The sequence below is a fragment of the Pecten maximus genome, chromosome 10, assembly GCF_902652985.1.
Source record: "Pecten maximus chromosome 10, xPecMax1.1, whole genome shotgun sequence".
Lineage (NCBI taxonomy): Eukaryota > Metazoa > Mollusca > Bivalvia > Pectinida > Pectinidae > Pecten > Pecten maximus.
This window is the reverse complement of record NC_047024.1, coordinates 26,591,845-26,608,127: the sequence shown is the minus strand read 5'-3', so window position 1 is coordinate 26,608,127 and position 16,283 is coordinate 26,591,845. Positions and strand designations below refer to the sequence as shown.

Here is a 16,283-nt window from a genome sequence, read left to right as displayed (position 1 = left end):
GTCAAAAAGTGTCAAGACGACATTTGAAGAAATGTTTTTAAAAGAGAACAAAAGATTCCAAATGTATCAAACGCATTATACAATGGGGGCAACGGAATTACGCCTCATCAATAAGCGAACAAAAATGTCAGGCTATAATCAATAGATATATCATTCACTGTATATACGTGAAATTATCTGGGTCGTTTTCTAAGTTGACAAAGGATGTTATTTCGGAGGGAAGTAAATTGTCTCCGCATTAAATGGACGTTGAATTTCATTAAATAGGGCCTGTTACCTATACCACGACATGTTTACCTGAATGAGACGCATACCTACATTACTTAAACTGCGAGATATATGCATGGCTTCACGTTTGCAACCTGTCAGTATTATAGCATTTGTCGCTGTGTTTTTCATCTAAAAAGCCAATAAACCTTCAGCAGACCTTATATTGACGCTTCATAGGATTATATATTTATATTTTGTAGCATGGTGCAATAAAATAATCCGGTGGTGTTATTGATAAGTCAACCAAGCGTAACAGAAAGTTAATTACTATACTAACAGAAACAAGAAACGCAAGTTTATTTTCGAAAATTCTTATTTTACACGATTCTTTGATGAAGTGTTCATGGTGTGGGTTTTTCGATTATTTCATCATTGCTGAATACATTTTGATGATTTGTGTTGTCCTATCACACACGGTGCTGGAGTGAATACAGTTAAAACAAGGCTACCCTACAGCGTTTCCCGATCCAAATCAGTAGCGTGTGTACCCACCCTGGTATCAGTCGATGATCCTATTCTCATTAACATTGATGTTATCAAGGTGTTTATTGGTCTTTGAAGGATATTATTCCACTCTGGATAAGGTCCTATGTAAGTCACGACAAACCCTAGCAACATGGGGTCTCGCGTTGTCCTGTTTTAACGTAAGGTTTTGTTTATTTAACTTCTTAAAGATTACCATGGATAACCACGAGAGGTGATTTCACGCCTTAAGATATCCCTATGTATACCATAACATACCCTCCTCCGAATCTGTTGGTTTCCGTTGCGCAAGCGCCAGAAAATCGCTTACCATGACATCGATAGACGCGTTGTTATCCATCATACCTGTAAAGCGTAAATCGAGACTCATAAGTGAACAGCACGCGTCTCAAATGGACCAAACGAAACAGACTAGATGCATTTGCAAGCAGCCACTGCATTCGACGTTGGTGTCACCTCTGCGCGAGTGCTGGACCAGCTGAGGGACGTCGTGGCCTTAAATGATACTCCCGCAACCGATTCTTAACCGTTCCTGGACACACTGGCCGATCATGAGGCCTGACATCTTGACTTGCTGTCTCCGTCGCCGTCTGAAAAAAGGTTACGGAGGTGCGAGAGACGTATGCATCTAATTTGACGTCGAGACGTAATACGCGTGCGTCCGCTCCTGTGATGTCACCCAATCACCCTGTGACTCTGAAACGCCCAACTAAATGGGACATGCTGTCTCATGTAAACCCGACCAATGGCCCTAACCCCTATCGACATCACTCATTCGCGGCATTTCGCTGTAAAATCGCTTTGAATAGAAATGTTGTGTTACTGTTCTGTACTGTTCTGTACATAAAGTGCAAGAGTACTTCGGATGCACGCTTTCTTGAGAAATCTGCTGAAAGCATGCAACGTCGAGCGGGGTCACGGTCGACTAGATTTTAACTACACGGAGGAAGTGTGAAATTAAATTGAATTTAGACCACGTGTATAAAAGCTATATTAGAAAAACCGAACTTGAGTATCTTTTTCCGCTGGTACATATGTGTATATAGTAACAAACAGCAGGAATACGTTTGAATACGCGGTGTTCAATAAGGTAGGTTCAGGTATGCGTTGATTTGATATAATTATAGGATACGATAGATGTCGATTTCGATTGATTAACTAATGTATATTTGTTATTCAAAATACTCAAATCTCTTGTCTATAGTACAACGTAGTGTTCAGAAATATTATTATGAAAGTAATGTGTAGGAAACACATTCGGCAAATGTATAATAACACTTTGCAAGGAAATACTGAGGAATTTTTTATATTACGGAACGTTCATTGCACCAAGACATTGCCTTCCGATGAGCAACAACATAATCTCTTACTTTTTATATAATCCAAGAATTTTTAGTTTTATTTTTCACAGTTTCAATATTTGATTGTAGACAATTTAAACTACAACAACCATAAAAAAAGAAATTCAAGCATAACAGCATTGAGGCAATAGTGGGTATATATGAGTGAAAGACGTAAATGGCACATAGTTTAAAATGGCATTAAAATTCATATGATCTTTTCTCTTAAATCTAAACACAAGTTTTATTCCCACTGACTCTTGTTGTCATCTCATCATGTCAAGACCATCATTATTTGCTAACTGTAGAAAGAATACGAGCCAAACTATTCTATCTATTGATATCTTTAGGCTATAACACCTCCACATCAAGGTTTAACATTTCTTTCAGCATGTTTTTGTTGTTCCGTGTGTCGCTTCCACGGTATCGATACTTTAAAATAATTAGACTTAGAATAATTATACAGATGTCCTTTTACCTGCTTGGAGATAAATCATAAGTTTACAACACATTGAAGCCATTAACAAATCGCTTTTATCACTAACTAAAATATATAAGCGAAGCATGTCTTCCGGAACACCTCGCCCATGCCTGTTTTTTTTTTTTTTTTTTCAATGGTTCAGTTTTAATCTTTATCTGTGCCATCTTGTTATAATAGATGTATATTCATTCGTAAAGAGTTTCTCTTTTTCTTTCTTAAAAAAACAAAAACAGGTTTTCCAGACAATGCAGGGACAGAATTCATTGTCGGGTTCATGTCTACAGCCAGTACTGAAAATGGAGGTGAGCTGTTCATTAGCAATCCGCATTCTACCGACGTAAGGGTTTCTATTTGGTCTCAAGTAACAGGTACACAAACAATAACTGTAACCTGCCACACAGTTGGAACGGTTTATCTATCAAGTAATGTTCGAGCTGATGCTGACGAACTAAAAGAATCTAAAGGCATTCTCATTACTTCTACCAAGGATGTGGTAGTAAGCGGTTCAAACGCTGAATCTGAATCGTATGACTCCTTCATGGCGTTACCGACAGACGTACTTGGTACAAACTATTCTGCCGTAACGTTCGTTCCTAGTGTCCAGGCTTGTCAAGTCTTAGTCGTAGGCGTCAACAATGATACAGATGTTTCTGTCACCCTGGGATCGGCTCTAGGTGATGCTAAGGTCACATATGGCACGGTTGAATATGCTGCCGGAAGTACGATCAATGTATCTCTGAACCGATTCGAAATGTTTCAATTGCAAAGTTCGGGAGACCTTAGCGGGACTCGCATCATCTCGAACCACGACGTCGCCGTATTCAGTGGGAACATAAACACCTACGTCGGAAGTAAAACGCATCTGGGTTCACACCTTGTTGAACAGCTGACACCAGTGAAAACATGGGGGAGAACGTTTATTTTAGCACCGATCCCTTATACCTATGTATCAGTTTTTTTCTTGTTCTTAGCAAGTGAAGATGGAACTACAATACAGGTGACAGGTGATTTTGAATCCATGAATTATGACGTTGATGCAGGGGACACGATTCAGATAGAATTTCCGTATAGCCGTATCGGTCACCTAGTTGCAAACAAGCCGATTTCTGTTTTTGAGTATTCCCAAGGCTACACTGATTTATTTTCGTCTAAAAACCCCACGATGATTTTAATTCCTCCTATCGAACAATTCGCCACCACTTACACGTTCGGAACACCCAGTAACAGCGTTTCTAACTATTTCGTTTTCATGATAAAAAAAGAGGATTACGAAGGTTTGAAGTATGACGGAGGAAATTTTCCACTCAGCTCTGTGTATCTGAAGACCATGCCTGAGAGTGAGTTTGTGACAGGAAGCATCTTTATATCTACTGGGTCTCACATTGTGCGTCATAGTTCGCCTTATGTGACGTTTGGTGGATTCCTGTATGGCTCTGCTCAAGGATATAAAACATACGGAATTCCAATTGGAATGCGGATGGTCGCCATCAACAGTGTAAATACACAATATTTCATTATTAGAGTAATTTATCTTAACTACAAAATATCATGAATCATATATAGATCAAATTCAATCTAATTCTTTAAGTGAATTAAAAATTTTATTCAAATAAATGAAACGGCCATTCCGATTTTGATAAGCCAATATAATACGTACACACTTCTGTATTATGAGAAGACGCGTCCCATTCAGGAACAGCTGGTCTTGTCATTTATTTTCATTTTAAACGGTGTGCAATGTTTGTTTACATTTTAGTCGCATTTTGTAAATTTTAAATAGCTAGTATTTTTTCTTTGATACTCATTTTGTCTTGCTGTTTTAGCTATGTTTAAAGTCTGATTCTGATATCGGAGATGGAAAAGATAACGATTGCGACGGCAGGATCGATGAGGAGTTTTGTCCCGTAGGTGGAAACGTTTCAGGTAAGTGCGCATGTCTAAGTTTTTAAAATGTCTGCTCTGTGTATGAAAAGTACACATGGCCTTTATGCAGCATTGACAGAATACAGATGAATGGAGGCACACTTTCTATACGGCTGTATTCGTTTAAGGGTAAGTACGAATGAATACTCCACAACTGTCATTTATAAAAAAAAAAAAATCTTTTGTCTTTTGGTTATGGCACTGCCTATCTTTCTTCTTTTTTATGTATATTTTTTTCTTCATTCTCGTACATCGGCTGTTAAGTCTACATGAAGGGACGTTACTCTGGCAGATCAGAATGTGTTTCTTATACCTGTTGTTAAAAGAAACTCCTTTGCAAGGATTATCATTGCATTGAATTTAACTTTAATATATTGTCTGCCCTACATACGCCAGTATTAATATATTGATGCTGTGATTTGCCGCAGATATTGACGGCGATGGACATTTTAACGAGGACTGTGTCGGAATCCCTGAAGGTAGGAATGTCATCTATAGTCTTATATTTTATATTGTTTTCAAACCTCAAAAACAAATAGACATAATTATATGCATATGGTTTTTACTAAAGTATTCGTGGAAGGTGCGTTTTTATATTTTGAACTTGACGAAATAAATTTCTTTTCCTTTAGAATGTCGTTCTGGAAATTAAAATAATAATAAAAAATAAATAAATAAAAATGTTCATCTTTACTTAACCAGATACAGTAATTTTCATGTTTAATCAAGGATGAGTAAATAAATGATGGGAAGCGTATTGATATATATGAAACATTCGAATCTCAAGATACTGCTCTCTTAGTTTTCCTGGTATTTGGACAAGAGACGGTATAACAAATAACAAACTTCCACAATATTCCCACTCGGAGCTCCGCAAATGTGTTTCCCGCCACATGACGCGATGACGTCCATTTTGTAACTTGAGAACTACATAACGAGTTCTGTATTCAGTGGTAATACTGTCAGGGAATCATTCCTCTCATATATAAATCCTAATGTTTGAAATGGGGTTTGTTTTAAAATTCATTCTATTCATGATTCATAAACTACACCGACATTTTTCCCTCTGTGCCATTTGGGAATAAAATACTTTTCCGTGAACAAAATGCACAATTTCTTGACAAAATTGTTTGAGGCACAACCGATGAACTCCGATTGATCATATTCCGTTATACAGTTGATGGACAATGGAGTGCGTGGTCCAATTATACTACTTGTTCCCGATCCTGTTTTGACGGGTGGACCTACGGAACTAAGAGTAGATATCGACGATGTACAAATCCAGCTCCTGCCACATGTGACGGGAAATGGTGTAAGGGAGACGTATTCGAAACAGCACCTTGTCCTGAGGACTTCCGGTGTCCAAGTAGGTAAAATTTCTGCACAAGTAGATAATGATACATTTCTTACATTAGTATGTGGCAGAATACTTTAAGTAATCTCTTTTTATATGTATTTACATAAAAAAATTTAAACAACTTTTTACAGGAAAACAATGGAATGTTTCAGGGGTTTCTAAACTGAAGAAGGGTTAAATCTATATGAGACTTATATTGCTACTCGGGCCAATATCTTAATCAATTCTTGGTATCCAGTATCCACCATGTTATAGAGCGGACATTTCTTTTGCGTTGCAATTTTCTAAGCTGTTTTGTATTTTGCCAAAATGTGCGGGAAATGCATGTTTCAGAAGAACATGTATAGCTCATGTTGATCACATATTTTGCACAAAACAATCACGTTGATTTGCTTAATCATAAGTGCTTTTTGAATGCATTAGGGGTATTTGTTTGACGGCGATGTCTCCATTATAGCGTACTCATTGACTATATTTGGAAATTGAAATGTAAACGGTGTGACTGTGGTGTTTGGACCTTTTTCAGAAATCTACATTTCCTAACCTATAAGACCTGAATAATATTTTTTGATATATTATGTCATCTATTTGTTTGATAGTATTCACAACCGCATTTGCTCTTCAATGTTAAAACGATATTATTGCTTAGTATGTTATACACTCATATCCGGTAAAAGAAATGGCAATGCTTGCATATTGAATGTCTCTTTAAACGGTGCGTTTGGAATTTAACGACCTCAGATTGATTAAATTTTAATAGAATTGTGTTTGAATCCTGGGTATGTTAAATTCTGAACATATTTATTTTAGGCTATCATTAATACGTCCTACTTCGATAAACTTTTACATTTCTTCATTCAACACATCCTTCTCTATTTTGTATGTAACTAACGTCTCATCTGATTTCCCTGGTTTTTTTTTGGTTTTTTGTTTTTTGTTTTTTTGTTTTTTATGATATTCGGTTAAAACCTTTTTTTGTCATGTTATATGACTTCATAATGCAAGATAGAATACATAACGTCACGATTTGTGAGCCGTTGAGAGGGGACCTCAATGAATTTGGGTAGAGATTGAGCTGTCTCGGTATATTTTGCTATAATATATAATAAACAGAATATTTAACAACCTTATATTTGATTTCCATACTAGCTTCACCGACGTAAATATTAACAACAAATTATTAGTTATTCTACCGGTGTAATTTTAGTAGATGGAAGTTAGACAAATTTTCCTATCTTATACTTGATTTCCATACGTTTGACCGCTGGGTTAACTCTCCTGAGCATTAACGGTAACTTATTAGTTCTTCTACTGGTATACTTGTAGTTGACGGAGGCTGGACAGATTGGTCTGGATGGAGCGCATGCTCAGTAACATGTTCAGTGGACGGATCGGAAGTGACGGACGTGAAAGTACGATCACGAAGATGCACGAATCCCAGTCCTCAGTATAACGGAGAACCGTGCTCAGGATCAACTAGTGAACAACTGAGTTGTCTTCAGAAGTCATTGTGTCCCGGTAAGTACTCATTTACATAAAACATCCCTGGCGTATTTATGTAACGATCACAATATGAACTACGTGTTAATGTCGCGTAGACAGCACGTGCCCAACATGCATCACGTCTTGATGTCAAGTGTCAAGTGGACAACATGCAATGCATTTCGATGTCAACTGAAAAACATATCTGACGTGTTGGTGTCATGTAGTCAGCAGGTATAACGTTATGTTGTCATAATAATTATTCATCTGCGTGTTACTGATACTAAGATAATTGATGCTAATAACATAAATTTCCACGTAAATTTGATTTACTCTTAGCTCTGAAGAATCAGTATTGAAGACTAACACAGTGAAAATGATTTGTTTCAAATGCGTTAAGTTTTTTGTATAAAGCAGGCAAACAAATAATAATTTGCAGATTTCAGTGGATATCATCAGGTGATCCGAAATATTAGGTTCATGCATTATAAAGTCATCTTTCTTCTCTTAGCTGAGGTGGCATCCACTACGAACATACAAGCTGACACCGTATCCAATACTGAAATATCCACTAATTACGTGTCCACTACAACAACCACCTCTGAGGACGTGTCTACCACCACAGAGGCCACTGGTGACATGTCAACTACCACAGTTGCCCCTGGTGACGTGTCTACCACCACAGTTCCCCCTGGTGACGTGTCTACTACCACAATTGCCGCTGATGACATGTCTTCTACCTCAGTTGCCACTGGTGACATGTCAACTACCACAGTTGCCCCTGGTGACGTGTCTACTACCTCAGTTGCCACTGGTGTTGTATCTACTACCACAGTTGCCACTGGTGACATGTCCACTACCACAGTTGCCTCTGGTGACATGTCCACTACCACAGTTGTCGCTGATGACGTGTCTACAACCACAATTGCCAATGGTGACGTGTCTACTACTTTAGTTGCGGTTTATGGCATACCCAGTACTAATTCTGTTTCGGAGGACATTTCGACTGGTTATATCAACACCAATGGCTTGTCGGCTGCTGTACCTATCATTGATAGCTCTCAAACTCCAATGACATCGTTTCTAGATTCTGATGACGTTTCCGCTTCTTTTCACACACACCTGTTTACTTCCTTTTCTAACTCGTTATCTAGCACCACAGCGACCATGACGTCTGGTTTAGTCCAACAACTACTGACTACCTCTGTTTATTCACCGATGAATTTGATAACGAATACCCAACAAACCTCACCTGTCATACCATCTGATTCAAACATTTCGGCGGTGACTGATGTCTCCAACCAATCCCATTCTACCGCATCAACATCTGTGTTCTGTGGTTGCAATTGGTATTCTTGTGACAAGCCTGGCATAGACGAACTCCGTAAAATGGTAGAAGAGTTGAAGTCCAAATTACAAATCTTCCGAAACCAGACAAGTCGTTACAAACGCAGCCTAACTTCGGCAGAGGACATTCGTGTTTCAGCCCAAGCAACTGGGTATGCTGGTTCCATAATTCTGGTTGGTCTAGGGATATTCTTGATAGTTGTGGATAGAAGAAATCTACTGGATATGATAACCGTAATGAAGAGAAATATTTGCTGTCGTTAGCTTGTTCTGGAAATGACGTTAGAAGTCCAGCTGGTTGATCAATGAACTCTTTCCTTCGCGGCCTCCAGTACAGATTTAAAAAAAACAATTTTATGAAACATGCACAGGGGAAAATAAAACACCGACATTTTCCTCCCTGCAAATTCCGTATGGCCGAGTTCTGTTAGCAAAGTTAACCGGAAATGAACCGGACTTGTTGTCTTAATTCCTGTTCTTCTTCGTCTTCACTCGTCTCTCCATCTCTTGACCATGTAAATAAGTGTTGTTTATTCAAGGGATATATCTCTACTTTCTTCACCTTGTCTTTTTTGTATAATGTCTGTGCTACCATCATGATATCCTATGGAAGCAATCTTTTTCCTTGTGCAATTGACGTGTTCAATTATCTTAAGCATGCATAGCAATTTTGTTACGTTGCCCGGTTTTCTTTTATATTTTTCAAGTTGATGACTTCATTCCACGTCCGAATATGTGGCTTTAGTAGTTTTTGTTTTTTCTCTTTATTTTCTTTTTCACATCAGCTTAACTGAAGTAACATGTCTTTCTTTATATCTAAATAATGTAATTAATTAAAGTTGTTTGTATTTTTTCTTCTTTGAACATTATTGCGTTATGTTCTTTCACATTACAAAGTAGTGGAAAGCTTCCATTTTTGACAAAGTGATTTGTCAATTTCTTAAAATTACAACCAGGCGAAGCACGTTACTTCGACGTCAGTGGGGTCATGAAAAATCGAGATATACCAAGTATTCGAGTTAACCGGATATAATTCACATCATAATTTTAATTACTTTAATTTTTTACTTCAAGTTTTACATGGTATTAAAATTATCTGATTTCGGGATTACAAAGTTTGCCTGTATCTGATTTAAATAATTCCAATCAGCAATGTTTAAACCCAGTACGACTATGAGAATATATTGGCAATATATTTTGCATCTATATCATAACATTAGCACAGTTACATTTCTATAGCCCTCATTATATTCATCCCGCCATTGATCACAGTTTTAGTGCTAAACATTGCTTTATTGTTTAAAATATATTCGTTGGATGTATGTTTGCAGATAAGGGGTGCATATCACCTTAGCAGTTACCTCCCTTGGACCGGGTGGGGTATAGCCGTGGGCTATTTGAACCCCGTAATGCTGAAGAGCATGGTGCTGAAAAGCTATGGCCAACAACCCGTTGAGAACATGACTTGGAGGTATGGCTGACCTGAAGCTCATGGGTACCATAGCCTGGTCGCTCAAGTGTCCAGGAGTCGGCAAGAGTTGGGAGTTACATCACTTAGGCTTGGGGTTCGACTTGCTGTCTTACCCTGGGCCAGATAGAGTTGATGTATGCAGTCCAGCTAACCCTTGGTTCTGGGGTTGGATTGACCGATTTGTGGTGTATAGCAGTAGTCTGGCATCATTAATAGTCCATGTTATTATGTTATTACATGGTGTCAGTTTACTGCCATAGGCCCAAAGGTTGAAACCGATAAAGTCACAAGCAACCAATTAGATAAAGGTGGCGGTGGGGAGGTGGATGGTATGACTGTTTGTTCCAGCAGTTAGAACAACAATGGCAATTTGGATAGAATTTCTGAGGAGAAATTGACATTAGCCATGTGACCGAGCGTGGTCTTCTGATTGGATCTCTTGACATCCTTACCTTGTTAGTAAGGGGCTGTTTAATTAGAATATGTAAATTAGGTGCAGGAGTGAAACCTCCCTTCATAGATAATCGTAGGGTCAGGGAGGTCATGGATAGAGCCAGACTGGTCAAGACTGAGTGATAAGGGTAATTAGATTCCCCCAAGATAACATCTGCATGCAAGTCTTATCTGTGCCCATTACATTCAGACTGGGAAGTTGCTTTGATAAGGTTTGTTTATCTGAGAGACAGAGAACATAAAGACTAGCAGGTGCTTTGAGTATATATTTGCACATGTGTGCAGTTGACAAGCGGACATGAGATGTCCTTTGATACAGTTTATTTAGCCTTGGCATGACCTGTACTGGTCAGCAAGGAGGAGCATAAATCTCCAAAAGCTTCAAGTGAAGCCATGCAGTATGTTAAATTGACTGTGTTTGGATGACAGGCAGGCCCCATATCTGCTGTGTAAACCTGCCTAATATTTAATATTAGACTTTAATTTACACAACAAAATAACAAACGATGTAAGATAAATTTACAGTATTTATTAAAAAGTTTGCAGATAAGGGGTGCATATCACCTTAGCAGTTACCTCCCTTGGACCGGGTGGGGTATAGCCGTGGGCTATTTGAACCCCGTAATGCTGAAGAGCATGGTGCTGAAAAGGTATGGCCAACAACTCGTTGAGAACATGACTTGGAGGTATGGCTGACCTGAAGCTCATGGGTACCATAGCCTGGTCGCTCAAGTGTCCAGGAGTCGGCAAGAGTTGGGAGTTACATCACTTAGGCTTGGGGTTCGACTTGCTGTCTTACCCTGGGCCAGATAGAGTTGATGTATGCAGTCCAGCTAACCCTTGGTTCTGGGGTTGGATTGACCGATTTGTGGTGTATAGCAGTAGTCTGGCATCATTAATAGTCCATGTTATTATGTTATTACATGGTGTCAGTTTACTGCCATAGGCCCAAAGGAGTATGAGAGACATGGTTTATAAGCATGTGATGATACGAGGACCCCAAAGAGGGAATGTAGGGTATGAGACACCTTTATCCCCGGCGCCACCGGGAGAATATGACATAATTGAGAAGATATACAGCAAGTCATAGACAAATTCTGGCAGAATGCCTCAGTAATGAATATAGTTATTGTCCTAAGAGGTACTTAGGTGTAAAAGAAAACAGGGTCCTAATGTCAAAGACTAGTAAACCTTAGTTTGGTTCTGTATCCCAATTCGGAATGTCCAGATGTAATCCTTACAAGAATGCTGGCCTGCATGGCTACAGAAAGTGTTCTGTTACCTTCGTTTCTGTTAGTTGTTGAGTATGAGGGCCGTAATAGTACCGTTTAGATATACTCGCCCTAAACGAATACACACATATATCCCATCTGAATGGCGACAGATAAGAACATTTACACACATATAAATCCAATGGAATATGCACATAAATCCTGTGTGAATGATGACAGATTAGCACATCAATATACTTGTTAATCCAGTAGAATATATAGTACTCATTATAGATATACTCGCCCTATAAAGAGTACACACTTAGACACTCCTGAACACAGAAGGCAGCCACTAGGCTACTAAGTATCAGGTGAAATCTTGCACATTTCTGCTTGAGCTTTCCGGAGAATATGATGAGGGGTGCGGATGTATCGACAGTAGCTATCCGATTGCCAGCGTCCGAGCACTTTGATGAGGTGATCGGGGACATCTGACTGGGTGGCAGTAGTTGCGGTTCCTATTCTGAAGGAATGTCCTGTGTGTAGTGAATGATTTAGACCTAGTCGGATCATTAGGTCTGTCTTAGTTTGTTGATGAAAACATGTCGAGTCAAGGCAGCAGAATGAATGGAAAATAGGGGGTCCGAAGGACGACAACCGTTCGTAAATCTTTCTGTCAGCATTCTGATGACAGTGGCTACAGCACATACATGGTGATGGGTGCGGAACAGGTGAATAGTGACTCCTTGTCGAAAGGGGTCGGTTTTGGACGCCTAGAGGCGCAATGACATGCTGTTACTGGTGCTACTTGTATGTCACTGATACACAAGTGAATTGAAGAATCAAATATGTTAGTGGTGCATGTGAATTCTCCACACCGTAAGAACGAGAAGAAGGCCACACAGCAGGCATGGTCTGGAGTCGGTAAAGTGGTAACCCATGAGTATTCACAAGCGGGTTGCTGAGCCCCTGCATAGTACAATGGAACTTAATTCCGTATAGATGCAGCTTAATTGTAGAATATTTCAATCTGAGGTTATGATAACAATGAGTCACGAAGAGTATTAATAATTCTTCTGTAACATTGGTAAACACACTTGCTTGGTTGTTTATACCATTCATGAGGATGATTTAGTTCTTGAAACAGGAAACACCTGATGTGTAGGTAGTTCTAGTCGAATGAGCCACTGCAGCATTCCGTAGGTCACGCACTGCTGGTTCTAGTATAGAGGCACATTGTCGTAATCTGGAATGGGATTTTTGGCTCTTCTCTGCTGCTGGTGCCAAGTCGTGGAACTGGTCCATTTGGAAATGAGATAAGGCATCGGCAATATTATTCTGTTTTCCAGGGATATGCATGGCTGTGAGAACGAAGTTGTGGATAAAAGTACACCAAGTTAAACGTCGCATAAATGGCATGATATAAGCGCATTTGGAACGCCCTTCCTGATGATATCAACAGTTGCTTGATTGTCACAGTGTAGTCTAATTCTGAGACCTGACCACTTGTGTCCCCATATCATACAGGCCAGTACGATAGGATATAGTTCCATGAAAGCAATTGACATTTAAGAACTGTCCAAGGATATTTGATGTGGCCAGTGACCGTGGAACCACTGACTGTCATAAAAAGCACCAAACTGCCATTGTTCGTTCAGCTACCACATTTGGTCTGTCGATTGTAAGATAGTCATCCAGGTAGTGAATTATGTATTCTATCTGATAGTTATTTGATAAAATCCAACAGAGAGCGGTTGATAAAAGGTCAAAGATCTTAGGACTGGTACGACACCCAAAAGTGAGTTTGGTATAAAAATAGTATTGTTGTTTCCAGCATATATACCGTAGAAAGGCCAGAGTTTTGGAGAAACAGGTATAAGTTTAAAGGCATCTGTTATGTCCAGTTTACACAGCTTGGAGTGTCTTCATGTATGCTGGATTTGATTTATGGCATCCTCAACACTAATGTACGACAATGAGTATTCCTCTTTAGCGATTAATTCATTGATGCTGTTACCTTTGGAGTCATGGGGGGCAGAAAGGTCCGCGATTAGGCGTTTCTTGTCAGAGTACTTCCCTGACGTTATTCCAATTGGGTTGATCCTGTATATATCAAAAAGTGGTTCTGTATAAGGGCCAGTTAAGAATTTCTTGTTAACTTCGTTAGTTATAAGTTCATCGACAATGTCTGGTTCAGAAGTGGCACTTTTTAAGTTCTTGCAGATTAGAGATGTGTCTGGTAGTGCAGACATTCCCGTGTCAAAGCCGTCTGATAATCCAGAAATCAAAGACTGCACAAAGTTCTTATCAGGGTGGTTTTTTAGGTCTCTCTCTAGTGCTGCTATATTGATAGGAGTTGACGCCTTGAAATCCTGGAGGTTGGCCTTTTGTCATTGTTTAGCTGATTCGTTTGTTTTATGTGTTTTAGTTGATTTAATTGAAGATTTCTTGATATGAAGGTAGGGGCAATTGTCACGGTTACAGCCATCTTGGTCGTTGTAATTGTTGCAGACCTCTTTACCATGGTGAATGACCCTGGTCCTTCCTTTACTGTCTGTGTTGCTGTCCCCATTCCTATTGTTTCCTTTATGGTTTTTTGCTGATGATCCTAGGGCATTCAAAATGAGAGGACAGAAGTCTTCGGTATGATTCATGTTGTTGCACAGTTTGCAGCTGTTACTCCTAAATCCGGAACATATCGTGGTGTAAAGTTGATTGTCCCGAATCGCCCAGTTGACCTTAATGCCACACTGGTGTAAAAGTGCTGCGGCCCTAGTGGCGAAAGCTTTATGGTATTCATAGAATACAGGACCAGGATATGTTGTGGCTAGTTCTACTATGTCTCCTGTCTGCGATTAGGGTAATATTCACACATGATGCTCCTATAGATTTACATGGACATGGGTCTGTTTGGAGCGGGACAGTACGCACCCCAACTTCAGTGAATCGATTGTAGCGTGTGCAATCATAGTCATAAGATGGCAGTAATAGTAGAGCTAAGTTGACGTCCTTACCTTCTATTATCTGCTGGCGTATGGCTTGAGGTATGACTTCTATTGAGATTCTGATGAAATTCCTGTCTGTCGAGAAGGACATCAGGCTGAGGCACATAATTGTTTGGTATGCCTCCTGCTACAGCTGGGGGCTCTAAGGTCGGTGAGGTTGGTGAGGTCATTGAGGTCGCAGTCAGGACATGACCTGGTACAGCTGGGGACTGTCCCGCTGCTACTGTATTTTGGCAGTATTAATTGCTCCAGCCTGGTTACATGTGCTTGTAGAGCCTTCATTGCCTCATTTGATGAGGGATTCCTGCTGTGGTAGCCAGGCTGTGTAAGGTCATTATCTGTAGGTGGCGGCACATCACTGTTACCATCACTAACACTGGTATTATTTTCTTTGTACAGTTTGACCAGCATAGTTTTGGTAAAACCACTTGGTGGTCTGATGTTCTGCTCCAGCAGTCGTGTCCTTATTTCACCTATAGTCCAGTTTTCTGGCTTATTAGAGTCCCAGTTGCTGACATTACCACCTGTCGTACTGACAGCAGAATAGAGAGTATATCGTTACTGTCTTCACGAGGTTGACCTTTTCCACGTCCTGACATATCTATAACTGATGAGTGTTTTGGAAGAATGTCTTGCTGAGGATGTGTCTGTTAAGTTGTGACAATTTCGGTGAATGGATGAAGTTGTAGCAGTCTCTGATGAGAGGCCAACAAAACACAGAGTTTTGGAATATGACTGTTTGTTCCAGCAGTTAGAACAACAATGGCAATTTGGATAGAATTTCTGAGGAGAAATTGACATTAGCCATGTGACCGAGCGTGGTCTTCTGATTGGATCTCTTGACATCCTTACCTTGTTAGTAAGGGGCTGTTTAATTAGAATATGTAAATTAGGTGCAGGAGTGAAACCTCCCTTCATAGATAACCGTAGGGTCAGGGAGGTCATGGATAGAGCCAGACTGGTCAAGACTGAGTGATAAGGGTAATTAGATTCCCCCAAGATAACATCTGCATGCAAGTCTTATCTGTGCCCATTACATTCAGACTGGGAAGTTGCTTTGATAAGGTTTGTTTATCTGAGAGACAGAGAACATAAAGACTAGCAGGTGCTTTGAGTATATATTTGCACATGTGTGCAGTTGACAAGCGGACATGAGATGTCCTTTGATACAGTTTATTTAGCCTTGGCATGACCTGTACTGGTCAGCAAGGAGGAGCATGAATCTCCAAAAGCTTCAAGTGAAGCCATGCAGTATGTTAAATTGACTGTGTTTGGATGACAGGCAGGCCCCATATCTGCTGTGTAAACCTGCCTAATATTTAATATTAGACTTTAATGTATAATAGAGTAGATTAAGAACATAAATTTATTTTAGAAGATTCTTATAAATCTCACAATGAATCAGTGTTAGACTAGAATTGGTGTATCAATATACCTTATATATTATGTTATCTTGTATT

The 16,283-nt window shown here is 39.5% G+C and overlaps 1 protein-coding gene across 2 annotated transcripts; it reads left to right on the top strand.

The window, feature by feature from the left end:
* Positions 1–2,669: 2,669 nt before the first annotated feature.
* On the top strand, positions 2,670–12,722 carry LOC117336084. 2 transcript variants are annotated; one of them, XR_004534531.1, is made up of 7 exons: positions 2,670–4,069; positions 4,398–4,497; positions 4,926–4,976; positions 5,675–5,863; positions 7,181–7,372; positions 7,848–10,422; positions 11,562–12,722. XR_004534531.1 is itself a non-coding variant. In XM_033896457.1 (6 exons), exons 1-6 carry the CDS (start codon positions 2,849–2,851, stop codon positions 8,945–8,947), a joined length of 2,853 nt encoding a protein of 950 aa, XP_033752348.1. In that variant the 5' UTR covers positions 2,670–2,848; the 3' UTR covers positions 8,948–12,722. The 2 variants fall into 2 exon arrangements, 1 of the variants encoding a protein (XP_033752348.1); XM_033896457.1 differs by having other exon boundaries at positions 7,848–12,722.
* The last annotated feature ends 3,561 nt before the right edge of the window (positions 12,723–16,283 follow it).

Excerpts from the sequence above, each read along its gene's own strand:
- LOC117336084 (XM_033896457.1), top strand. The coding sequence starts at position 2,849 with ATGTCTACAGCCAGTACTGAAAATGGAGGTGAGCTGTTCATTAGCAAT. Across the intron at positions 4,070-4,397 it reads GGATGGTCGCCATCAACAGT|CTATGTTTAAAGTCTGATTC; the intron begins GTAAATACACAA and ends TTGCTGTTTTAG. Across the intron at positions 7,373-7,847 it reads TCAGAAGTCATTGTGTCCCG|CTGAGGTGGCATCCACTACG; the intron begins GTAAGTACTCAT and ends TTCTTCTCTTAG.